Source organism: Grus americana, chromosome 1 (assembly GCF_028858705.1).
Source record: "Grus americana isolate bGruAme1 chromosome 1, bGruAme1.mat, whole genome shotgun sequence".
In the NCBI taxonomy this organism is placed as follows: domain Eukaryota; kingdom Metazoa; phylum Chordata; class Aves; order Gruiformes; family Gruidae; genus Grus; species Grus americana.
The window spans coordinates 193,321,773-193,349,722 of NC_072852.1; the positions used below are offsets into that span (position 1 = coordinate 193,321,773).

The following is a 27,950-nucleotide window of genomic DNA, read 5'->3' on the forward strand; positions in this document are numbered from 1 at the left end:
CAAGATGTAAATAAGATTCTTCAGCGATACAGAAAATTAAAAAAAAAAAAAATCACTGCCACTGCCAAATTAGATTGAAACCTCTGTTAGCTGAATGAGTTTTAATTGCTTTGAGAACAAACCTTGGCAATACACAAAATAAAATCAAAGGTACTACTGAGGAAGTAGTACCAAATCTTATCTACTGCTATCTGGTAAAAAAAACAAATTTCAACTGCTGCTGAATGGTGAGGGGAAAAGATAAATCTTCCAGATCCTCATAGCACAGAGATTTCATAATAGATGCTTCTAATGACTATTCAAGAAGCTTTTTAATTATGAAATACTATTCATGCTTCTGAATAGCCAGGGAACTGTACAAAAATGTAATTGGCAGCAGAAGAGTGCAAATAAATCATTTCAAAGACAGAAAGAAAATTCAATCTTAGTAACAGTTATGTAATAGGAACAAAATATGTATAACAAAACCAGGATACCGTTTAGCCTCTCAAAAATATAATTTATAGTGAATGCATTTTACTCAATGCTGTAATTTATAATTTAATATATTCCTAAGCCATAATGAAAATATCATTATAATTAACTTTGAATTACACAACCTTGCATCTTTTGTTTCAAAACTAAAGAACGCTTATTATAAAAGCTCTGCTTCAGTGTTTCACAGTGGTGTTCCCTGCCTTGATTTAACATGCTTGAGTTACTGACTGAATCTGTTCTATTTCTGGCTCTCAGGACTGCTCTAAGTCTGTGGGGACTGAGAGGCTGAGTAGGACTACAGATGCACATCTGTGAAAGGTTTTATGCGTGGAGTTTTTTTCCTGGTAAACTGGGAGATTATGATTGATGAGCCCAGCATTAGGGTAATGTTATCAGGGACACTTTCTGCCTCTGTCCTTTGTGCCATCGCCGAGGTCAGACCATAATCATGTTAGCATTGAACATAGTGCTTTATTAATGTTTCATGAGTAACTCTGTAGTAATCAGTCTAGCTTTGTATGGATAAATAAAACTGCTACAACAATCCCCGATGTACACACTAAGTGCTTTAGAAGCTACTGTAATAGGTCTTTAATAGTAACTTGACTGAATGCTTTTCTCGGTCTTTATGATAAGTCTAATTTTCACAAGTTTAAAGGAATCTCTTTTGATGGAAAACCATTTCCACTTCCATTTCTGTGTTTAGTTAGAAGTGTAAACCCCCAGTTGAACAATTAAATAAAACAACACCAAAACCCTGACTGCCTTTTCTTAATTTGCACAGAATTTTAGTAAAGCTTGTTAACCAATTGGTTAAATTATGGCGATTTATGTCACTGTGCCTCTGTGATGTTTTCTAGGCTGTTCCCTACTTGCTTTCGTAAGTCTCAGGATGAAATGCTGAAATTCTTGCTGTTATTTAAAGAAAATCTTTACATTCATAAATGTGCAAGTAGACCGTATATAAGGATTTGTATTTACTCCCACATAAAATTACACATTATATATGCCTGCAGCAAGCAAAAAATATGTATGAACAGAAGAAAATATTGTCAGCTACGGAAAAACAAGGTCCCACTGTGTGTTATGCAGCATCACATAGGATCCTTTCCCCTGAAATGAAATGACTACTGCTGATTTCATTAGACAAGGGATCAGGATAACACTTACTTGAAATATTCCTCAGTTTTCTGTGGCTTTCCTGTAAACATGTTCTCTACTTGCTTCGCTAAGTTGCTGTAGAAATTCCAGGCTTGCACAAGCTTGCTGTGTTTTACACGTCAGCACCACACCCAGGCTATTTTTTTTTTCCTCAAGATAGATTCTTGTATAACAGCCAAAGCTTGGCCTGGGGATGACCTAACTGAATAATACATCTGCTGGCCGGTGCAAAACATGGAATCAGACATTAGGTAGGGAATGTCAAACTTTCTAATCCCTTTATATTTCTTCCCTACTTTGACCAGTCTAGTTCTAGTGACCAGAAAAATAAAAGGCATAATGGCAGTTTGCTGAATGTGCTAATAAAACCCTACACAAGCAAGATTTTCTGAAAACATATTACACATTTTACCTTTCAAAATGTAATTCCATTACTTCTTGCTACACATACTATCTGCATTTTTGTGAAAGGGATTATCCTTCTTTAGCTACTTGCTACTTTATAATAAGCTTTATAAAAAACTATGCATATTTCATGCTCTTTAAACATCCCAAAGTTATTCACTTAGTTTCCATCCTCTGAACTCCATCCAAATGTGAATACTTCTGTCAACTAGTTGCCCAGAACTGAATCCGGTATTCCAGGTGCAGTCTCAAAAGGACCGTAGACAGGTACTACTGTTTACATCCTCTGTGATGCAATGATTCTCCATAGATGGCATCAAAATACATTTATTTTTGGTGAATATAGAATTACAGAGTTTTATCTAATCTAATTGCTGCTCACTGTCACCCTTCCCTCTTTAATGCTCTATTTTTGGTACTATTTTTGTTTCCAGACTTCTGCTTCCTATTAAATATCTTCAATTCTTTCCTCCCAAGGTGATTTTCAGTGTATTTTCTGCATCTAATTCAAATAAATCTATGCCTCTCTCTCCTGTTTTCTAGGCAATTCCCAACTTCATTATCATTTGTGAACTTCATCAGACTGCTCACATGAAGACAGCATGTATCTGTGTAGAACTGAATTTTACTGATCATGCTCTTGCTAAAAGTAGATGCGGGGATGAATAAAGGCCATGCAGAAACTGCCTCCAGGCAAAACTGTGTAATAACGGCATGATGCTCACATCAGGGGTGGAAGACAGTACAGGAAGGGTATGATACGTAAGTGAGATCATTTCTGATTTTAAAAATCTGCGAAGTACTCAATTAGTTGAAGCCTGTAATTCTAATACTACTCTAATCTTAACATCTGTTTGTCTGTCTCCTGGCAGTCTGGCTATACTCACACATGTATGGAATCAGGCATTAGGGCTATTACAGTTTAATATTTAAAAGGTATTTCCAGCTTTTAAGTATCAGCCTGTCTTGAAACTATAGTCCTGAAGGGACATAAATGCTATACTTTAAATTCATGCAAGCAGCTGTTTTCTTCAACAGCACAAAACTTTTCTGTAGAGAGCTCCTATGCTATTTTCTAAAAAGCAGAAATTGCATGACAGAAATCAAATAAACTAAAGCTAAAGTTTTACCATTCCATCTCTGTGGAAAGATGGAAAAAAACACAATTTAGGATACAAGAAGGAAGATTCTTTATAAAAATTTCCCAAAGGGAGTCATTAATATGGATCTCATTATATTCCCCAATAGGTGGCAGCTTATTTATCCTTTTTCACTAAGGCATCACACTTCTTTTCTTATAGACGTCAAAACTAAACCTCTTGGTCAACTTTAGTGTGCTTAGTCCTGGGCCCGGCTTCGGTTTAGCCACAACCACAATCCAAAAAAGGGCTCTGTGCAGTGACATGGGCACTCCAGAGACGTACCTCTGATTACGCATCCCACGCTTGAGAATGCTAATGGGGGGTAGTCATCCTTTCAGTCCACCTCCTTCTTTGCTAGTAAAATTGCACTTGAATTTATTGCCACCAGCTGTGACTGTGACTTGTTTTTAGAAAGAATGTTACAATATATGCAGCTATAAGAGAAATCAGCCAAGAATAAGAAGGAAAATGTTGTTCAGCTTCTTCCTGCCAATGAAGGACTACTCCCTGGAACACATTTCTCATGCTTTGTGTAGTGCATTTCATATGTCTCAAGTGATGAGGTTGCCATCACTTCCTTAGGAGACAGCTCTACATATGTCAAACCATTTACTCTTCTAAATGGAGGACACTTCTAAATCACATACATCTAGGAACAGGTTTGTTTTTATAATATTCTATTCTTTTGAACTTCATGTGGCTATTTTTTCTATCAACTCCTGAAGAATAGTTTTCTTTAAATAGACACTTCTTGAAATTTAAATTCTAAACAAGCAGTTTAGAAGAAGAAAACCACTGCTAGACCTACAATGCTACCAAAAAAGCATTGTAGGTAATAATATACAAGCTGAACAGTTCTACAATTGTATGGAAACCCATAGATTATTGAAAGTATAGTTCTTACTGCATAAGTAAGGCAAGCAATATCTGTTTTAACAAAGATCCATTTCCAAAAATAGAATCATAAATCGAACTATTGCTGACCTAAATATCAGAATATACCTTGTTTTTCTTAAAAATTACTAGAAGCCTTCCTACGTATTAACTCTATCATTAATAAAATCATTATCTATCAAATTCAAGCAAAAAATATGCAACATAGATAAATGTTTTTCATGCTTAAATTCTGCAGACTTCATGGTGATTTACATCAGAGCAGTTCTTTTGCAAAATTTCTTCAGAGACTGCAGTTGTTGGCCTATGTTCACATTTCTACAGTTCCAGTTCATCTCTAATGAATAGGAAGTGCATAGCTTCAGTTGAGTAAGGAATATAATACATCCTACATGATACTAGCATTTATAATAACCTTTTATTTTTTGAAGTAGAAGGTGGTGAGGAGGAACAGAGTTAAATTTTTCAGGATATCCTGTATTGTCCAGCTCATGCCCATCTGAAGCTTTCTCATGAGAGAGTTAATAACTGAATTTCATGTTCCTTGATTTGGGCACATGGAAGGAAAATCCATTGTAAAATGAAGGGTTCTGTCAAGCAAGATAGAATGCAAATTTTCCTTCACTTTTTATTTCTATAAATCTAGTTCTAAAGAAATGAAAAATAGTATTAGGTTAGCTTGTTAAAAGACAGAACTCCTTGCTTAGGCTAAACTAAAGTGCAGCTTACCATCCTGTTGATACGGACGAAGTCTTCAGGCTTCTTGGCCCATGGGGGGAGATCAACATCATTCACAGCAATTTCATCTTCTCTGATTCCTAGATTATAGCCATTACTGTTGACAAACATCTCTGGTAGGTAGTAAAACTCTGGAATTAACTCCTAGCAAGGAGAAAACACACAACATAAAAACACATTTAAACAGAAATGCTAAATGGTGCTGCCAGTATCAGGCTCTGTTGTAGTACACATTAAAGCATTCCTGGTTTTGTTTATATTTCTGTGCACTTGTTTGAGAAATTTTATAATCTGTTTTCTTGTACTTATGGTCAAATATATTTTTCATAATGAAATATTCAATCTTTGTTTTTCCTACATCTGTTTTTATGAAAAGCATAACTTTGGAAAAGCAATGAATATCAATAAAGGAGATCTCTTCAGAATAGCAGGTACAAGAAACTGTACACTAAGCTTTCAATACTATAAATATGTTTGATTTTTTTAATCACTATTTAAATAAACTACTTAAGGGGTGTGGAAGTTGCTGATATAACATTGTCTTGATTTTACTTTCTCTATATTCTTTGGTGTATAAGAAAAGGTGGCAATTTGATTATCTATATAAGGAAAAAGATTCAGGGTGAAGGAATTTTTCTACTGTAAGAAAAACTCAAAAATACAGGGAAAGAAAAATGTCAGTTCAACAAATGTCCTCAAATCAGGAATACATGATATTTAAACTTTGAAAGATCAATAACTGAGGAGTAACGATCATCTGCAGTATATTAATACATTATAGATAAGTTAGAGTGTGAAATTTTTCACAATTTCCAGGATAGATAAATAGAAATGCATTTTGACATAATAAATATCACCATTTGTTGCTATTATTTTAGCAGTAAATATTGAACTGCAATAACAAAAAAGCTTTAATGCCTGCTATCTCTTTTCTAATATCCAGGTACGGATTAAATTCACAAAATTACATTGTTAAAAGCATTATGGCATTCAATTGTGTAATATGATCAAAACTGATGACACAGCACCTGAAACCTGAGTCTCTTTGTGGTTCTTTCAAAGGCTGCAGACATGCGAAGCGTAAAAAAAAAAATCACTGCAGACACAAACTTATCTAATTAAATCTCATCTGCAACTCCATAGAGAATAGAGCAGTTAAAGCATAGATGGTCCTTTCAAATTTATTCATTAAAAAAAAAAAAAAAGAATATTTCTTTTACAATTTTAAGTATGTTTAGGGAGGCAACTTACTTGCTTCTTTACCTCATTTTTAATATACTACACACAGCCTGAATTCAGATTAGACTAAAATGCAATGCCACTCAATATCTAACTAGTGCAAAATGCTAACCAAGTGAGACATGCCTGAGCTTGAATAGCTCATTATGAAATGAGCTGTAATTTCAAAAAGTAAAAAAAAAAAAATTAAAAATATTACGTGCAGTAAATAATAAAAAAGCAGCTAGATCAAAGCCAAACTAAAAGCAATCCTGAATATCCTATAAGGTTAAAAGAAAAAAGATTATTTTACTGTCAATCTTAAGTTTGATTATATATCTTTAATCTACTCAGACTATTTCTAAAAGCAAACTTCCCCCCTGCTTTCCCTTAAACAGGATTCACTAACTCTGAGGTTCCGGAGGAAGCCTTTTGGTTTTCTCTAATGGACCCCAAAGAATGAATGCTCCTCACAGTTGGAGAAAACTAGACACTAATCTTCCTAGAGCTCAACAAACTACTACTAACTCACGACTAAGAGCTGGCCACAACCCAACATGTGCTACCATACAAATCACTGACAAAATAAGAGCATTGCCTTAAAGAAAGAAAAAAATCATAAGAAACTCAGAATGATGAAATATTATTAAGTCAAAATTAAATTAAAACTCAATATTCAAATGAAACAGAATGTATTAAAGAAAAAATGTAAGCAAAGGTTATTTCTGTTTTGTATTAAAGCCTTGAAACACATACCACTGGTTTTTAATTCTTACCATTTTTTATTCAATATGGTGGTGTACTAACCTGTCATGTCAAGTAGCAAGCATGTTTTTGATTTTATCAAAGATATGTAAACTCCTAAATTTCCTTTTTCAGTTTTAAATGTCCTAGGGTCTAATTGTGAACTTTTACGTCTAACATATCTGAAAGATTTCTGTTGTGCAGAGACACATGTAGTGTTTAACTGAATTCTACTAACCTTCTGACTTCAGGGGTATCTTGAAACAAAGGGATTTAAGTCACTGAAAATTTTTAATGGTATTTCCATATAGTAATTTTATCTTTGTTGCTATTTGCTTTCAGTGTAATTTAATGTTCTCTTGTCCAGTATAGCAGAAAATGTAAATAGAAATAGAATAAATAGAAAGCATGTGATTAACTTTCTTTGTAAGATTTATTGAGTTGTATATGTTTAGTTTGACCTGTCTTATTCCTGTGCTCTGGAAACTAACCAGTGCCAGACTTCTAAATCCTCTTCAAATAACACTCTCTCTAGAACCCTAATCATTTCAGTTACACATCTCCTGGTAATTTTTTTTTCAGTCAAAGTAACCAAACTAAACATAGTATTTCAACAAATGTAATAAACCCACTGTGTTAAAGTCTCAGCATTCTCGTCGGTGTTATTTTTAGTGCAGTCTACAATTTTGTTTGCTTATTGGAGTACTATTTAGCATGAATTGAGCCTTTTATTGAGATATGAACACCACCACATGTGATCTTTCCCAGATACTTACATATTTCCCATACTTCGCATTAACCATTCAGTTCTCCTTGGTAGCGTTTGATATTCCTCTTAAAATTTTGCTGTCTCCACTACTGACTACAGTAAGAAACCACAACACTTAAAAATAGCTCAGATAAATCCATCCCCTTCTCATTTCTAGAGAATGAATGGATATATAGTAAAACACAGTGCCATTGTGAAAACTTATGGCACCCCATAACTTTGAACTTGCTAACATTTGGAAAAATCTTCAGAATGTGTATTTAGCTACTTAGAAGCATAGAAAATGCAACTAATATAGAGAAGCGTGATAGAAAAGTTTGGGTTTGTGTGTTCACTGTTTATTCTGCTGTGAAACAATGAAGAAGCTGTCTCTTTCTACCTCATGCCAATGGCAGGCGCCGGGTGAGGATGGAAAGGCAAATACTCCCTTCCAGAGGGCCCCTGAGCATGCTTTGCTAGGAGAAGTACAAGCTGGGAGAAGCGGAGAGAGGAAGGATTAACAAGGACAGAGCAGGCAGCAAGGATGGAGCCTGGGAGGTTGCTGGGAAAAGGAAGGAGCAGATAGGAGTGAACCTCAGCGGAGATGGCAAGATGACAACTGGGGACCAGAGACAATTGCTTTAACCAAGAAGTCACTGAAAGTTGCAAGAATGAACACAAGAATGAAGGAAAAGATAACACTAGCAAGAGCTAGATTTATTTGCAAAACCTATTTAGATTTTTCTGAAACAGAGTTTGGGTTTTCTTTGTTTCATAAGTGGGTTTATGCCAGTTCATATTCTAAGATTATGGCTAGAGAGAAACAGCTCTTCTGGTGCTTTTCCTGTTAAGGACAGGGAACAGATACCTCAAATATCTAACTATTTCAGGGTCACATTTGGAGAGGTGACCTTGCCCATTCCTCCGTTCCAGAAGAGGCTCAGCAATACCATCTTTCCTGCCATTTATCTGTCTACCCTATGGCCCCGGAATTTGAATGACAGCAACTCCACAATCCTTCCATCAACTGACTTCAGTATTCTTCATCTGAGGAAGTTTTTACCTAACGCCTAGCCTGAATCTTTCGTTACACAATTTAAGCCCATTTTCCCTTGTCCTAGCTATCAATCCATCATGGATACAGAGGGCAGATTACTGTTTTCTCTTTGCATAGTTTATTACATGTTTGGAAAGCATAATCCTACCAGCTTTACAGCCTTTCAGCTCCTAAAAGTCCAAATGAAGGACAATGATTTTACCTTCCGTCTTGCCACATTGCTTAAATTTTAGTTACAGATGTGTAAAATATTCTTTTAATCTCCCCAAACTAGTTAGTAGAATTATTCCTAAACAGTGCATAACTTAATTTACTTCTGTATATATTTTGGCCTTGTTATATTTTATCACATGTTCATCACACAGAAGCCAAAATAAATGTTTTTATCAACCTCTGTGGTCTGTAGATCAGAGATTAAGATTGCATACTTTTCTGACAGGATCTGCTATTTTTCATTCATTTTTATGCACAGTGTAGTTTGCCATATAACATAGCTTCTTACAAATCACCAGCTTTGTACTTTAGAAGGACCATTGTTAAATTCACCCTGAAGATAGGGAGAAGGAGACTTAGAAATTAGCAGGGGAAAACTGTATCTCAATGATGGTATTTACACCAGAGGATGGGACACAGAGGACCTTCTGTCTCCCAATCTGCTTTTCGCTTGACAGACAGAATAGTTGATAAGTGAATCCTTAAAACTCCTATTGCACCTTCAGTGGCACTGGTGGTAAAAGGTCAATGCAAAGCCAGGTCTATGCAAAGGAATGCTTGTTTGAAGCTACCGTGATTTTGAGAAGTTTATGTTTCAAGGTACAAATGTTCATGAAAGATAAATCTCAAAATATTATCTTCCTACACTACAAACATTGAGTCAGCCAATGTAAATCAAGACATGAAGGAAAACATAAAAAATAACAACATAAAAAATCTTCCCCAGAAGTTACATCACTTTGCAGGCAGAAAATGAGGGAATGCAAAAAAAAGACACAGAAGACCAATATTTTTTAAAAGTCTGATATTTTAAAAATATTCACAGAACAATTAAGCAATTTTGACGCATATTGTTATTGTATGTCATTCAGCTGATATATAATTTTGCATTAACTGATACAATTCAGTAAATTTTATTGGTTTCTTCACTCTTACCAAAACATATCAAAGGTTCTAAATAAATCTTTCCAACTACATAACCTGTCATGGGTAATTTCTTACCACAATAAATATCTAGAGTTCAAAGAGTTAATAAAAATAGGGATTCTAGTGATCTAAATCCATTTGCAGTAATTTCTGTCTAGTTGTCCTTGACATTTCACAAGCTGGTAACCTCCTCTGCTCCCCTTTCATTCACACTTCTAATAAGACAGGTTAGCTTTCTATCATTTAATAGTCAGCTACCTTTCAAACTGCCCAAGAAGCTTGGCTCTTCTCAGATGAAGAACGATGCAGTAAAGCTACTGAGGGGTGTAAAAAAAAAAAAAAAAGAAAAAGAAAAAAGTAAAATGAATATTATAACAGACATTTCTTGTCTGTAAATGTGATCTCTAGTTTATTTTAACAGCTATACTAAAACCCCAAGGTATAGTTAACAGTATTATATGCCTTGTGTCTTCATATAAGAAAACATCCCCAAATGCGTTTTCTAATTTACAAGCCTGTGACAAATCCAAGCTGCTGAGAAATTAAACTTTAAAAATATGTCTTGGGGTGATAGAGGACCACTATTAACACTATCTTAATTGTACACCACTTGCATCAAATCTGACGTTTCTGTTTAATATGTTTTGCTAAGGGTATACCATTTTATGGCCTCCCAATGAAATCAAATCCAATCCAGACGTTTTCACTTTTCTAATATAATTCACTTCAAGGTTTTAAAGCTGCCATTTCTTTTTCTTTCTTTTCCTCCCAAAAGGTTGATCCCTTGGCATCCATTAATTCCACAAAAGCCTAGTACTGGGTCAACAGTCAGTCATGAGTACCTCCATTAGCTGCGTTAATTCACACTAAGGCACCTTAATGACATTTTGTCAGAGCTACCTTTCTAACTTCTAAACACACTATTCAAAAAGTAATATAACAATTTTGAGAGGCATTAGGAAAGATTAGTGCCTAAACAGGAGGTTCTGGGGAAGTCAATGTTACCAAAAACTGGAGGGGGGGGGGGCGGGGCGGGGGAGGTGGAAAGGAAAAAATGTGAAAGCTGACTGGCCAAGTTATGGTCATTTCCGGGTGACTTGTTTCCTCAAAGGTCACTCCGTGAACGTTCATTCTTCCTCCAGCTTGTACTGATTATCTCGAGAGAAGGTCGATGTTGATAAAGGGAGACACAATAAAATAAACTTGGTTATCCAGGTTCTCCCCTGTGTGTTACCACTCTAATATAGCACATACCATATTAATTCTGTTTCATCCACTGTAGGTCAACAGGTTTCTTTGAAAAAACCAAAATAGCCCAAATGTATGGAACAAAATTGTCTAAGTAGATCTGTAATTATCAATTGAGCAATAATCTATCATGTGCTACGTTTTTCAAAGGTGGTGTACATTTTGCCACAATTCAAGATGTAACAATTAGGGCTTGTTTTTCAGACTGATCAAAATACTGCCACAGCCCTATTTTCACTAGCTCAATGTGAAACAATTTAGTTCCAGAGTACACATACGTAAAGGGAGAGAGGGAAGGAGGGGAAAGGGAGAGAGGAAGAAAAAGAGAGGGAGAATGCCAGAGAGGACATACGTGTGTGAAAAAAGGAGACTGACTCACAGAATTGCAGCTTCCTAAAGAGATACACATTCCTTTGCAAGTCTCAGGTATTTATTTTTTAAATTTTAAGGCAGCACTTTTAAAAAGTGATTTGGATGTTTCTTTTAAAATTACATTGAGGCTGCAAAAGATCAGTGTTGTGGTAAGTGCATTGCTTAAAAATCTAGATTTGTTAGTTAAAACTAACTCCCTTCAGAAGTGACTTAAAACACCTAAAAATAAACACCTCATAGTCCTCTTTCATAAACAATAACTGATGAAAAAACTCATAATACAGATCTTACTTTCCTAAAAAAAAATTAATTTTAAAAGGATTTTTTAATTAGACCTTGCTAATAAAGAATTAAGGCAATTCATATCATTATTTAATATGGTACTTGAAAGCAAAAATTGTGGCCATTTTACAATACACAGCATTGAAGAATGTCAGATTAATTCATTACACACGCTGTTTTTAAATTCTTTCATAACCTGTGCCACAGTAATTAATGAGATTAGTGAGATCAGAGATTAAATGTACTTAAAGCAGCTCAGATGAATTTCAAATATATGATAAGGAATACATGAATAATGAACACTTGCTATTAAAAACAGTTTTGAAAGTTTGCTGCTTTGATGGATAGTCCATATTCCACACACCTAATATTTACTATAAAGACTCAAAAAATCTTTAGGGTGGGAAAACAATTTATAGCAGGTATATCACATGGGAATCCACACTGCCAAAGACCTCCATTTATAACTACATGCAGCCAGCAGCAGCTACACAAATATGCAGAACACTTTGACAGAGAACATGCTTTAGGATTTTGTACTCACACACAACCTCTATACATCTTCTCTTTTGCACACTGCTTTCTCACAGGACTGCTAGATAAATATCACAAGTTACCAGACAGCTGAACATGAATTTTTGGATGTTTCACACTCTCAGAGCTGAAGGTCTTCTGTTGTGCAAGACAGTAGTTGCTGTTCTTAGGAAAGTGGGCAAAATGGGTAGAGATTTTGAGGGGGTTTCTTGGTAGTTCCCCAAAACTCACTGCTTTTCCAGTCCCTGGAAACTTGATTAAAATGCTTTAAAAGTAAGTCTACTGTTCCAAGCAGTAGCACAACTAATCAGAAAAAATGGGGCATTTGTAGTATTAATAATAGTTCAGTTTCCCATCCTTTTGCAGAATGAACTCCGAGGCCTCAGGGAAAAGTTGGCCCTGGTGTCATGGCATTGAGAAATGCAGTTCATTAAGATCTTAAGCAACAAACAGCAACAATTAGCTGCTATACTCATTCTTGATTTATCGCTAAGAAACACAGACTCTACAAATGGAAAGGGCCTAAAGGGTCAACTAGCGCATCCTCTTGCCAATTCATGATTGCCCCTGATGCTTTCCCAGTGTTTTGCCAGTCTATGTTTCTAAGAAGCTTGAGAAATAAGCGGTTTACTACTTCCCCTTGCGAGGATATTCCAATTCAGAGAATACTCAATTCCACTTTAACTTTTCATACTCTGTTTATTAAGTAAGCATTTTTCAACTCTGATCCCTTTCCTCTGAGGTTTACCTCTTTGTTCCCTGACAAAAAATTCTTCTCCCTTTCATATGTTTGCATATTTTATAGCATTTATGATACCATGTCTTCACTTTTAGACATTAATTACCCCACACATACATACATTTTTCTTCCTGTATCCAACTCCTTAAACACATTTTCTGCTGTTATGGCTCCCTCCAGTTTGGGTATATAATCCACTAGCTAGTTCCCAGCAAACGAAGCACTAAGAATTTGCTTTATCCAGCATGGATGCATACTAAAAATTGAACACAGAACAAACAAAAACTTGTGTTCTCCAAGAACATAAGAGCACTGAAGCAAATGAATCACTAATCAGACTATTTTAGGTGGAATTTAGATGCCATGAGATAGTCTAGTTGTTATAATGCTACAGATATAGCTTCAGTCTCACTATGAGCTTTCTGCCATCCTGCTGATCTTTAATTTTCCTCATTAAACTGAACACAAAACAGCAATGCATTGACATATATTGCTTAGGTTACTGAAGTGTACTTCAGTAGACTTACTCTAGTAGTGGCTTTGTATCAATATATAATAAATTAATTTGATGATGCAATACATTGAATGATGGTATTAAATACACTAAAAAAGTCTCCTCTCATTGCTATCCTTTTTTTTATATTTTGTGTATTTAGATAGCTTATGAACTTTTTCTATTTGCTTTGGCATCTTTTAAAGCTTTAGCTTGTTTTCAAATCTTCTTTTGTTGATCTATTTTTATCTTAAGCTGACTCAACGCATAATAAATCAATACAAGGTTAATTTCTAAATCTACCTTCCCTGTATCTTCATTAATTAACAAAACCATATTTTAAACAGCATCTTTAATCCCTAAAGTATCCCTGAACAGACAGGTCAGGGATTATCTGGAGAAAACATTTATTGGATAACATACCTCATCTGTGCCTCCCATATTAGATTTTCTGTAATGACTTAGCTCCAAGTAGTATTTCTCTTTCTAATGGCATAACAGAAATGTATATATATCTAAATCTGACTCTGGGGCTCTACGGCAGACTCCCAAATGTATTCTAGAATACATTATTTTACAATCTTTCCCCCAATGCAACTCTGACCCTGCACTGTTACTATTTTATCCAAGTTATCCCTAACTCCCTTCTTTAAATTCTATGACGTTAAAGTACAAAGCTACCCCACATCTTCACATTTTGCCTTCCTTTTCTCAAGGCATCTACTTTTGAGCATCTTTTTAATACTCATTTTATTTTAATAACTTGGATTTTTTTAAAAATTCAAATACATTTTCTAATGCAACTGTTATCCCTCCATAATTCCCGCATCCTTGCAGTAGCTGGCAGCAGCAGTTTAAATTACCCCACTTTGTTCACAAGACTCCCAGTATTTTCATACAAACATTTCAGTTCTTTGTTTTACTGATAACTCATTCGGTTGCTAGTTTAGGAAGAATCCTTTCATTAATGATATACCCTAGTTGAATACCATCCCTCTGTCTGTCCACAGATATTCCTTTATCTTTTGCAATGCCTTCATGTATTTAACTGCCCTCCTCCTGCGTACTAAAGCCAGACAAGAAGATTACAGTCACTTCCAACTGTCTTCCCTTATTCCTCAGTTTAAGGCTCTTATCTTTTGTTTCAGTCCCACTCCTAGGAGGCCATTTTCCCAGATATTCTTGTGAAATACCAGGAAAAGCAGATTTCATTGAAAGGGAAAAATCAAAGTGTCAGCACTTTGACTTTGAAGAAATAGCTGCATTTCAAATATAGCAGATATTGAATCAAATTCCTTCCAAGTTCTGAAATTTCCTTTTTTTTCTTACAAAGGTAACGGTGATAGCATTTAAAATACTATTGACTTCCAGAGGAGCATAAATAAACATGAAATGGGTTGCAAGAGGTTTAGGTTAATTCCTTTTCTTTAAGAAGCATTTTCTCCCATATGTTAAGATGGCCATACAATTTACAATTTGTTATTCTAGTTGTAACTAGTAACTGAATAATAACAACATGGTTTGTCCACATATACTTCTGACACTGCTGGAATATTTATGTAAACAGGAGCTCTGGGATAAAAATAAGTCAACAAATTTACATCGTCTTCTTTTGTCGAGTTAAGTCAAAAATACAATGGTAATGTGACCTTGACTTTATCATTTCCTCGTATGAGTGGCAGTATTAAAATACAAGAGAGATATATTCACTTTAAAATAAAGTTTTTTAAAAAAGAGCGATTAATGGTATACTGCAGCCTTTGCCTACCTTATTACTAGAAAATGAGAATCAAGAAAGGAATGTATTATTCAAAATATTATTAGATTTTGGGTTCTTTCTGATAAGGTCCCATGTATATGAACAATAACCCTTTGTATTTAACAATAGGTAAGGAATAACAACAGTAAAATCACCATGCTCTCCGGCTGTTTCTGTATATCGTGTAGAAGTTGTTTTAATCTAATGCGTATTGTTGCATAATATCCCCAGGCACAGTCAAGTAAAAGCTAAAGCTGTACAGAAAAGCCAACATTTTAAATGGGTCTTGTCATTAATGCTTTATTAATTGCCCCAGGCAATGCAAACCCAGAGCTAGGCAAGCTATAACAATATGACACTTTAAGGTCAAATCCAATTCCTGCTGTGTTTTATAGAGTGGGCCAAATATTGAGTTAACAGCAGGAAAGAACAATTTATTGGGCTTTTCTCCATCTCCTGATTATCTGATTTAAATTAGATCAGTTAGGTTGTTTTTCTCTAAAAACAAAACACCTTTTGTCCACTCAACTTCAAAGAATCTTTGATTGTTTCTGTTAGAACAATAATCCTTAGTAACATCTACCTTTTATTTAAACTATCCTTCGTGTAGTGAATATAAAGATATGAAATTAACAAACAGCCCTCTTTGTCCCTCCATAAACCAAAATACCATAAATGAAAGTGCACATTCATCAATGTATTTAATGTATATGTTACCTTCACATCTGAGGTATCTCTTTGGCTGTTCCTCCAAGACCTGGCTACCGAAGAGAAGGTTCGATCTGGGTGGTCAAACTTGCCATCATTTGCATTTAGAAAGAACGTTGTAAAGGGCTCCTGTAGTCAATGAAATGAAGGCGGATTAAGAAAACAGCAGAACGAATCACGCAGCAGGTTTCTGACAAAATCCAAATTACTTTTGCAGATCAAAATACTTCATAAAGGCAGAATGAAAAAAATATGGCACCTCATAGTTATATGTGTATCTGCACTGAATATGTGTATCTGTACTGAATATCTTAACACATTTATTGGCACTAAGACATTTTGCACACACAAATCCTGAGTTCTGGCAGCAAAGGTTATTTTATATATTTACTCTTCCATAAGACTAATTACCCATCAGTGGCCGACCTGTGTAGCTTAGTTCCAGTTCACAGTCTGCCTACTTCACTGCAACCATCGTAAACAACCTTTGTGATATTTATATTACCATGCTTTGTTTACCTCTTGTGAGATAGTATGACAAAAAAATATCTAAAAAATGTCCCACATGGATTTTCCTTTTCATTTAATTTAAAAGATATCAGTAGGTTCCATATCGCCTCATGGTGGGCAGAATGGCTCTGTGGTCATTATGAGGCAGACTATGGTTACAGGATATCTAGCTTTACCATTACTTTGGGGCAGAGGTACAGAGAAGAAACATTTAGAGTTTTCACTTTTGCTAATTCTATCTGAAAGCACGCTCCCAATACTTACTAAATGGAAACAGCTATTAAATTTTGGGTAGGAAGAGCTCAAGTCTTAGACAGTCTGGAGAACTCATTTTTATGTCACCACAATCCACTGCAGGGAAGGGGTTAACAGGGGACCAAATCCTTAATTTGACAGCAGAATCTCAATACTGAGATCATTGCCAACTCCCTGGTTTTCCAGCACCACTCAATTAGCTCTCTGATTCAATTAATATTTGGCAATATGTCCACATGGATGGAAACTACTTCTTCCTCTTTGCCAAAGTCTGAGGGGGAATGTTTGAAAAAGTGTCCCTTTCGTTAAATTCACACACAAATTTATTTCCTTACATGTCCTCATCATTTGGAAATTTTGTTAATCAAAGCAGTTCATAATCACCAGATCATAATTCTTATTACAGTATTCATAGAATCATAGAATCACAGAATCATAGAATCATAGAATAGTTTGGGTTGGAAGGGACATTTAAAGGTCATCTAGTCCAACCCCCCTGCAATGAGCAGGAACATCTTCAACTAGATCAGGTTGCTCAGAGCCCTGTCCAACCTGACCTTGAATGTTTCCAGGGATGGGGCATCTATCACCTCTCTGGGCTACCTCTTCCAGTGTTTCAGCACCCTCACTGTGAAAAAATTCTTCCTTATATCTAGTCTAAATCTACCCTCTTTTAGTTTAAAGACATTACCCCTTGTCCTATCACTACACTCCCTGATAAACTGTCCCTCTCCAGCGTTCCTGTAGGCCCCCTTCAGGTACTGGAAGACTGCTATAAGGTGTTCTCAGAGCCTTCTCTTCTCCAGTCTGAACAACCCCAACTCTCTCAGCCTGTCTTCATAGGAGTGGTGCTCCAGCCCTCTGATCATTTTTGTGGCCCTCCTCTGGATTCGCTCCAACAGGTCTGTGTCCTCCTTATGTTGGGGACCCCTGAGCTGGACGCAGCACTCCAGGTGGGGTCTCACAAGAGCAGAGTAGAGGGGCAGAATCACCTCCCTCGACCTGCTGGTCACAATTCTTTTGATGCAGCCCAGGATATGGTTGGCTTTCTGGGCTGTGAGCACACATAGCTGGCTCATGTCCAGCTTTTCATTCACCAATATCCTCAAGTCCTTCTTTGCAAGGCTACTCTCAATCCCTTCATCCCCCAGCCTGTATTGATACTGGGGTTGCCCTCACCTGGGTGCAGGACCTTATACTTGGCCTTGTTGAACTTCATGAGGTTCACATGGGCCCATCTCTCAAGCCTGTCAAGTTGTCTCTGGATGCCATCCTGTCCCTCAGGCATGCCAACTGCATCACTCTGCTTGGTGTCCTCTGCAAACTTGCTGAGGGTGCACTCAATCCCACTGTATATGTCATTGATGAAGATACTAAACAGTACTGGTCCCAACGTGGACCCCTGAGGAACACCACTTGTCACCAATCTCCACCTGGACATTGAGCCGTTGACCATTACTCTCTGGATGCGACCATCTAACCAATTCCTTATCCACCAAACAGTCCACCCATCAAATCCAATTCTCTCCAATTTAGAGAGAAGGATGTTGTGGAGGATCGTGTCAAAGGCTTTACAGAAGTCCAGATAGAAAATATTTGTAGCTCTTCACTTGTCCATTGATGTAGTCACTCCATCATAGAAGGCCACTAGGTTGGTCAGGCAGGACTTGCCCTTCATGAAGCCATGCTGGCTATCTCGAATCACCTTCCTGTTCTCCATGTGCCCTAGTGTATCTTCTAGGAGGATCTTTTCCCTGATCTTCCCAGGCACAGAGGTATTACCCATCTAGTATTTGATTTTTATTCTATATATGCTCTATTTCCTTTTCCGAAACTTTTGAACAAAGCAGGCAAGTCCTCCATTAATAAAGAAATTTTGAGGGGAATTATGTCACATAATACACATTGTTTTTAAATTACCCAAGATTAAAGACAATAGAAGTAATTAATTTTCCATAGCATTTAAAAGCTATTAAAATATACATAAGGAAAGCATGGATGCAAAAGTAGTGAAAGAATCCAAGAAGAAGAGGAAAATAAAAGAGTGATTTCAGACTGTCAGAGACCGTTGTTTCTCTAATCTTTACTCCACATGTCTTCCCAATTAATCTTTTCTATCATACAGTCAACACAGGCTACTTTCTATCAAAGAAGAGAAAAACTAAATTTCTGTCTCTGAAGGAGAAGAAATAGGATATCTCTTTTACCGTCATGATAGGATGCAGGTACCTTTGAAGTAGCTTAAGGGAATTGTTTATATTTGAACAAAGATTTTTTTTGGTTTTTTGTTGTTTTTTTTTAGCCAGAGACAGTATCTTAACTTTCAGTGTATGTCAGTGCAAATATGAAATCGTTTTCCTTATGCAAGTCATTCTACTGCTAATTGAATAGTGGAATCTCTTCCATGTGTTTTTTTCTCTTAGAATATTGGGGATTTATATTAAAAAGATACATTCAAAACAATGGGTAAGAATCTAAGAAATATACTTTCATCAGAGCATTTATTCCCATCAGAGAATCCTAGTGTATGTTAAATAGTCACAATATCATTTCTTGTTGGAGGACCTTAACTCCCATTGCAGAATGAGTTTGTTTGCACTTGTCAATATTGAAAGAGTGCATGGTAAGTGAGGAAGAGGTTTATAGTTTGAATAGAAGATTAAAATTTAAAACAGCAGCTCAACTTGATGAGCAGCATAAAATTATCACAATTAATTGTAATACTGAAAGAAAATAAATTAAGTTTTTATGTGTCTAGATTTTACAGTGCTTCATATAGTGAACTTCATGTAAAATATAAATGAAAAAGCGTATGATTCAGACCCAGAGCTAGCAGACTGGAAACAATACACACAGGAATGAGATTATATTAATTTAGCCTAAAATTCTATTAATATTATAATTTTAACATTAAATGTACATTAAATTCTTTCAACCTTAGAATTATTTTAGTTTTAACTCCAATTCTCTGTATACATTTGCAATAGTAATCTTTGCAAATTATGCTATTTTTCCAGCTTATCTGTACTGAAAAACTTCATATACTGTTGATATGAGCACAAATAATTCTGTCTTCTACCAACCCCAACCTATCACTTTTTTTCTTTATAAGATACATGTAATTTGTTGTGAATATCATTGTGCAGCAGACTGTGGGTCACTGCTGAGGTTCTGAAATCAGAAGCAGTTGATGGAAAAAAAAAAAACAAAATGGAGAAACCAGAAAAATGATGTAATTACAATAAATTATGTAAAAATATTAATCCAAAATTCCATGACAACATTATTTTAAGCATCTGAGACAAATATACAAAAGCAATAAAATTCATAATCAAGGATTAAACTTTTAATAGCTGAGCACTACAGGGTGTCCTATTATGCCATCCTGCTATGACCTGTTGTGTCTATCTTTTTGGATTTTTAATCCTTAACAGAAATTCAGAGCTTTCAGTTGCTTTATCTCAGACCTCTCATATAATTTTCATGTAATTTTTATTCTCTGGAAAGTCAAGTGCTTGTATTATATAAATATAATTCATATCTGTATTCAATATACTCATTTAAATACTGTTATTCTATGATACCGATTACTGTCATTTCATGTAAAGGTTTTGTTGCTGTGAAAGCTATAAAGCTGCACAATGTTGTCATTATAACCCCATCTCACTCGTTCCTAATATTCTGAATAAAATTCATGCCTTGTTCACTGCCAACAAGAAGAGAAATTTGTGGGGTACTTGATCACGATGAACACAAGCTTGAGCTGTGGGAACAAGCAGTTTTTCCATTCAACAACACTTCTCTCCCTCCATCTCCCTTTTTAACAGTGCCTAGTCTCATTTGAATCATTTATGGTGGGAGTAGGGGAGGGAAGAGGAAGGGATGTGTCATTCTGAGACATGTCAAACAAGAATGTCTTTTCAGCCATTCATAAGAGGAGAAAAAGAGAGTATGTTGGGTATTGTCAAAGTCACATAGACCTTTTGTCTGATACATCTGCAACTGTCCTGCTCAGACCTACCAAATAGGAGACTCAGATTCTCCTCTGTTTACAAGAGGATTTCAAGTCCTCCCCACCTTTGAATCTCACTAAAAACTAGTTTCGGCTCAATCAGACCTGACTCACAATAAATCCAGAATTTCTGGATACAAGTACTTAGTTATTGTAATAGCAACTGGAAACCAATTATTCTCTACAAACTTCTTGACCAAAACATTAAAGAATCACGCTCTCTAATACTCGTCTTTGTTTCAATGACAATGTAACTGATTCATGCAAACACAACTTCAACAGCAACTACTGAGAGCATCCAGTTGCACCATAACTCTAGCCTATTTCACCTTAAAATGTGAAAACAACGATGACATTCACATTCAAGCCAGAATTAATTCTTCTGACTACTTTTCTGTTTTCTTCTATCTACATTTCAGGCTGACATTCAGGTCACTGGAGTATATGGCATTCTTACGTAAGATTCTTTGTTTAAAGTATTCTACCTACTGCAACTCAAATATTCATTGGCCCACATGGAAAGCACGTGAAAAAAATTACTCTTGAACCAGGTCACCTATCCATAAACTACGAATATTTAATTTAATTGATAAAAAAATGGAATTGTGTCAACAGAACAGTGCATTCATTTCCAGAATACCTTTTATTCTGTTTGCTGGAGCAAACTTGTGGGTGACGTTGGCTCAGATTTCCTAAGGAATAAGTTGAATTTCTTAGGTTTAGACCTAAAGATGTGTGATGTGCAAAAAATGTTAAATCATGGTTTGATTTCAGTAACACCTCAAGGGAAAGGAAGGCAATATTATACAAACAATAGTCTTTTCTGTTCATTTTTGTCATCATTATTAACCTGACTCAGAAATACGGTAGACTTTCACATTCGTTATCTATCTCTGTAAAGTAGTTACCTAACCTTTAATAATCTACCTCTCAACTTAGAAAGAAGGCTGATCACTTTCAAGAAACAGTTGAGTATGGATATAAACCTAACACTTTTAGAGAAAATGCGGGATTCATTTGTAATTATAGCATTAAAAATTTCTAGGCTGTGGCTCAGTTCATTTCTTATTAAGCTAGTTAGATTGTTTCCTGACCTTTCAGAATTCTAGTGTTATGGAGTGCTCTGAAATGCACAATGGACTAGTTTAAATAAACATGTACAGGTTAATTAAGAATTATAATTTCAATTCATATATGAGTGATTGCATGCAGACACGTACGTGTGTGTGCAGGGGGTCTGTACAGAAAAAGGGTGTGTGCATTATCTTGCTGTGGGAGAGTTTTAGGGTCTCCTGTATAACCCTCAAAAGTGACCATAACCAATCTGATATATGGGCTGGTGAGGCTGAACCATTGCTTATCCTGAAACTGCCTTCATTTTTCGAGGGGCGTTCTTGTAGAAGAGAATGGAATATACCTGGACTTGTACAACCAACTCACAGAAAATACAAACAGAAGCTTGGCAGATGCGCTAGTAGCCCATGGCTTCAGTTAAAGATTGCACCCTATTCTATTAAGTATAATGAAAGGCAGAAGAAGAACAAAAATTAATAATAAAATTATTATAGTTGCTGTAATTATCAGTAGCTTCAACATATTATATGCTAAGCCACTGTCATATTTTTAAAAACATAATGAAATAGGTCAATTTTAAAAATAGATTTTCACTGGACACTCTTAGTACATAAAAGAATTCAAGAGAAAACCGTACCGCCAGTGAAAAGTTTATTAATGATAAAATGAAGGCAGAGATTGATGATATCAAAATCAATTAAATAGGACAGAACTGAGACTAAGGCACAAAGTGCCTTTTATAAAAGTAGCCTGATATGTCGGATAAAGGAAAGCAACAGAGGGAAAAGTAAGGCAGTAGGGAGCAGATTATCACAGAATTGACTCAGAAATATGATATTACAAGCAATGTTGTGAAGAGAACTGACAGGAACCAGATTGCATCTTTCAAAGCCAAAAAGCAAATTCAAAAAAAAAAAAAATTAAGGTTTTGTGGCAATTACACAACTCTATATATACATACTTCAGAATGGCTGAAACTACTTTTCCTACTGCAACTTCTGTTTCCTCCAATACAAAGGTCTAGGCATGTAGTTTCTCCCCCTGAATCCCCATTACTCTGTACTGTTTTGCTCCACTTCTATCTAGATTATCTCATTCCAAATACACTTTTTGTCATAGCTTTTTGTTTGCTTGTTTGTTCACTTTTTTTCCATTTCTCCCTTTTTTCTTTCCCTTTTTTTTTATTCTTGGGTCTACTCAGTTTTCTCCCATGATTTTACTTTCCACTCCTCTCTTTCACTCTCAGTTTGATGTCACTTTCTACCAAAAGCTCTACTGTAACACATCTCTTCCAATGAATCTTCTCCAATCTCTTAAAATACTGAAGCATTTCTCTGTCTGAATCCCTGCATCTCTTATTGTCACCTTCCTCTTCGTGGACTAGACTGTAATTTACCTTTTATAAAATGTTCTTACACAGTCTTCTTCACAAATTCATACCAAAACACTAGCTCAAAAAATTCACAAGCAAGAAATCCTGCTTTAACTTCCAGAAATCTGACTTAGCCTTATCTATCAACTTCACTGGCATAATCTTCTCCCTTAGGATTTTTCATCCTTTATTTTGTAGCCAAAAATATCTCTCTAAGGATCAGTATGACTCTATAATCCTCATAGCTATAATCTTTTACTGTTCCTATACACACTTAATCCCAAATCTTTATTTTGTGTTTCCATATGCAGCCCTATCTGATCTCATCATGTTATTTCTTTTTTCCTTTTTCTGAGCTTTAACCTTTCCCCACGTCTGTCTCCCTCTCACTTCTGTTGTCTCCTCCCACTAGTGATTGTTCTTCTTTGCTGGTCACTCCTATTTAAACAATCTTCAAAATACCTATCGAGGTGTGCCCCCATATTTAAATTCCCCCTTTGTCGTTTTCACTTTCTTGCCATCAGCAATCGCTTCCCCAGAAAGCATTGCTTTTCCGTTTCTGCTCACTATTCTCATAGATATTGTTTGCCCTAAAACAAACACAATTTGTCAGGTCTATATTGCAAGGCCATCATGGCAGAGACCTTGTTCTCTTGCTCTTTTAGGGCAGAAAAGAAAGAGAGCAAGAACACCTACAATATTACATAAACAACAGTAGTAAAAATGACACAGCATTAGCCTAATACAGGAAATGAATACTCCTTGGTGTGTTGTACATTCAGCCTGTAAGCAGACTTTCAGACCTAAGAATTTGCCGACTAGCAAGAGGGGATCTTTTGTTGAATAGCAGCCAAAATTAATAGATAAACATGCAAATAAAACCACTGTTTTTAATATACTTTAAGGCAACAAAGAAGCACATGTGAACCATAAAATGTATTCACAGTACATGAATAATTTAGCAACATTTAAAAGGAGTACAGTGATCACCCCATATAGGAGTGTAATCAATGTTTAGTTTCCCACGGGTTAAGAACTACCCTGAACTCATAGACACTCGAATTCTTCCTTTCTGAGCAGAAAAACAGGACGTGTCTAAGGGAAGCTGAGATGAGTGAAAACTCAGATCTCTGGCTTTGTGCGGCTCTGCTTTGCTTGACTGTGTGCAAAACATGCTTAGAATACACCTTACACGATGGATTTTTATTGGCAGGGTGTAGTTTAAGTTCAGTAATCACATAGTGACTCAATTTTTCATTAATTCAGGTTTCTCTGTGAAACTTTAAGTCTCTCATCAGCACTCCTTTTTCTGTAATTCATTGTGTTAACACAAAAACTGAATTCAGATTCATTCTATGAAGTTTGGCCCTGATCTGATTTTGAGGATGGGATTTAAGCATGAGGTTTCCAGAGTTGAAATAGCAGTTTGAAGTTAGAATCTACATCTTTAAATTTCTGAAAACTGTAAGATATTAATTCATTGAGAAGCATAGCTCATTTGCATAAAATATTACCCCATACTGCTTTAATATAAAACTGGTTCTATAATTCCCCTCTCAATCTGACATAGTTTAATGTGCTTTTTAAAAAAGGTTTTTCTTTAATGTTGTATATATCTGTCCCTAGCTGAAAATAAAAAAATAAGATATGAGTAGTATCAGCTCTCCATGTTGTCTAGAGACATTTTTTTAGGTGGGTTTAGTTTTAGATGGATTTTCTTCATCATATGTATCCTTACACCACCACAATTTTGTGTCTAAATAAATTTCAGAGTGGTTGGGTAGGAAGGACCCTCTGATCACTACAAATGAGTACACACAGTATACCTAGAGAATTTCTGAGATTTTAAGGTAGGGAAGAACAATGAGATTTTGATAGAAAGATACTTTCATTAAAAAAATCGAAATAGTGGTAAATGACAGAAGAGAGGCTATAGATAAAGATATTAATGAAATCCAGGATCCAGAAATACTTACAATACGAACAAGCCAGGCCAATGTAGAAGTAGATGTAGAGTAGTGGGTGTTGTAATGATAAGGTGGAGTCTGATCATCTTCCCATGTCTCATACCGTTCTGCATAGAAGACTGCTCTCTTTGGGTTCAAAGCACCAATAGGCTGCAAAGGGATAAGAGGTCAAATATATTATCAGCATGTCTGATGTGCCATACGTTAATTTGGCACTAAGATTCACTACATAGGAGACTGCAACCAAACTCATTCCATGCTGTAGTAATCCCTTCAGATTGCTATAATCTTAGAATTTCTTTTCAAAGGCTTTGTGTACTAAAAGTCTTATGACTTTCCTTATTTTAACTGAGAAATATAAGTAAGTGATCTACATCTGCAAACTTTCAAGACCTTCTTGAAGTATGAGTTGTTTTCCAATTAATTCAGTAACATTGTTCTGGAAATAGACTTTTAAAACTGCATTTTAAATGCATTGAGGCCAAACTAATATTTCTGTTGCTGTCATTCACCATAATCACACAGCTAATGAAAACTGACTTTTGCTCACACAGGATACTTTGTAATGCACAGTTCATGATGAAAAGATTTCACGCGGAACTGCTGATGGTGTCTGGTGATCCTAAGCAGAAATACTTAAAAACCATGCGTAGTCCTGCAGGACTGGATCTACTTTCTGACTGAACAAAGCTAGGTTTTACTGAGCAAAACCAACAAGCTTTGTACTTAAAAACAATAGAATTTGGAAATTATTCACAAATTCAAACTCCATTCTGAGTATACTTAACAGACAACCTATACAAATCAGGTAAAAAACAAAAGAAATGTAAGGCAGTAGTAGGAGCTGTTGGTTTTGGTGTGTCTACTTAGGGGTTACATGCTTTTCTATGATTTTTTTTAACCCATTTTATCTCATAATTTTTTGTAAAATATATTTGTTATTGTGAGATACAAAAGCCACTGGGATAAAGAAAATACAACAGAAAGTAGATAAAATGTTGAAATACATAAGTGATCTTAAATCTGTTTTTCCAGATGAGATAGTAGTAGTGTATTTACTACCGGTCTGCAAAGAATCATCAGATTTTAGCTTTTGTATTAAAATTAACCAAACACAGAGAGTTTAATATTTAGAGGAGAGCACACTTCCACACCAAATAATTGTATAAACTTATTATAATTTTAAATGATTACTTGATTTGTATTAATCAAAAATTAAGAGTTACAATTTATATTATTAAGGGAATTACACCTGGAAAACAAACATATGCTGAAGGATTTTGACCCTTTTCAAATGCTAACAGGTATTCTTGCATTTTATTTCACAGCACAATTATTCTACTGAGTTAAAATCCAAAGTGATTTGGAATGGAAATACTAGTACAAGGTCAAATCATTGTGTTTCAGTACACTACATATGTAATTGAACAATTTTATACCTACAAGTATTTTATTCCTTCAGCGCTGCTTTTTGAGATGCCTGTTAAAAATGCTGACACAGAACATGCTGTTTTCCAATTTTACATATTAGAGCTTGTTTTTAAATAGCAGTGTTTGATGAACACTTACATTTTAAAACATTATTATTTCCGTATTTTTCACGTGAAACACTCTGGATGCTTAATACTTTGCCATGTCATGGAGATGTTAATAGCTTTCTCATACGTGTAAAATGTATGAGTAATCCCTAAAGATCAGTGTTATCTGATGCAGATTGCACTGCAAGACCTCACAAAACATTCTTGAAAGAGAAGCATGAGCTATTCCTTAACGCTTTCCAGGCTTGTTTCCCAACTACTGGAAACAGAAAAAAAAAAATATTTGGATTTTTATGCTCATTTTTGTTACACATCCTGGCACTGTCAGGAAACCTACTGGCATTCTTATAGCCTATAAGTTACCGATGTATAAAAATGGTTGCTCAACCACTTTCTTGATAGAGTAACTTATTAAAAGACATTCTTTTCCTGTTAGACTGAAAAACTGTGCAGTTATGTGCATTTTGATAAATTATATCAAGGCTCTGGGTTGCTTTGAGGACGGCATGCGACCTGCTAATACCATCCTCATCAAGGTACTGTGCATCCACCTCACTAACAGAACAAATTCCAGTCCCCAATTGCACATTTCAAAAGCTAAAGGAGTAATTCCCACCCTACTCTGTTAACTGGAAACATTCACTCCCTCTGAGAAAGAAACGCAAAATGGCAGACAAATCAGTGAGATTGGACTGGATTGAGAGCAGCCCTGAGGAGAAGGACTTGGGAGTGTTGGTTGATGAAAAGCTCAACATGACCCAGCAGTGTGCACTTGCAGTGCAGAAAGCCAACCCTAGCCTGGGCTGCATCAAAAGAGGTGTGACCAGCAGGTCGAGGGAGGTGATCCTGCACCTCTACTCTTGTGAGACCCCACCTGGAGTACTGCATCCAGCTCTGGGGTCCCTGGTACAAGAAAGACATGGAGCTGTTGGGCTGAGTCCAGAGGAGGGCCACAAAGATGATCAAAGGGCTGGAGCACCCCTCCTATGAGGACAGGCTGAGAGAGTTGGGATTGTTCAGCCCAGAGAAGAGAAGGCTCCAGTGGGAACCTTACTGCAGCCTTCCGGTACCTGAAGGGGCCTACAGGAAAGCTGAAGAGGGACTGCTTACAAGGGTATGGAGTGACAGGACAAGGGGTAATGGCTTTAAGCTGAAGGAGGGGAGATTTAGATTAAAGGGAGAAATTCTTTACTATGAGGGCAGTGAGGCACTGGAGCAGGTTGCCCAGAGAAGTTATGGATGCCCCCTCCCTGGAAGTGTTCAAGGCCAGGTTGGATGGGGCTTTGGGCAATGTGGTCTAGTGGAGGGTGTCCCTGCCCTTGGGCCGGGGGCGGGGGTGGAAATAGATGATCTTTAAGGTCCT

At 36.0% G+C, this 27,950-nt stretch overlaps 1 protein-coding gene across 7 annotated transcripts in view; it reads right to left on the minus strand.

Annotated features, from left to right (window-relative positions):
• The window catches only part of NBEA (neurobeachin), a 517,855-nt gene that overhangs the window by 53,381 nt on the left and 436,524 nt on the right, over positions 1-27,950 (minus strand). For all 7 annotated transcript variants that reach the window (XM_054837772.1, XM_054837762.1, XM_054837753.1 and 4 more), the window contains 3 exons: positions 25,059-25,199; positions 15,869-15,988; positions 4,809-4,961 (listed from right to left, as the gene is read on the minus strand). In XM_054837772.1, coding sequence (XP_054693747.1) covers positions 4,809-4,961; positions 15,869-15,988; positions 25,059-25,199 — 414 coding nt within the window. The remainder of the gene's footprint in view (positions 1-4,808; positions 4,962-15,868; positions 15,989-25,058; positions 25,200-27,950) is intronic.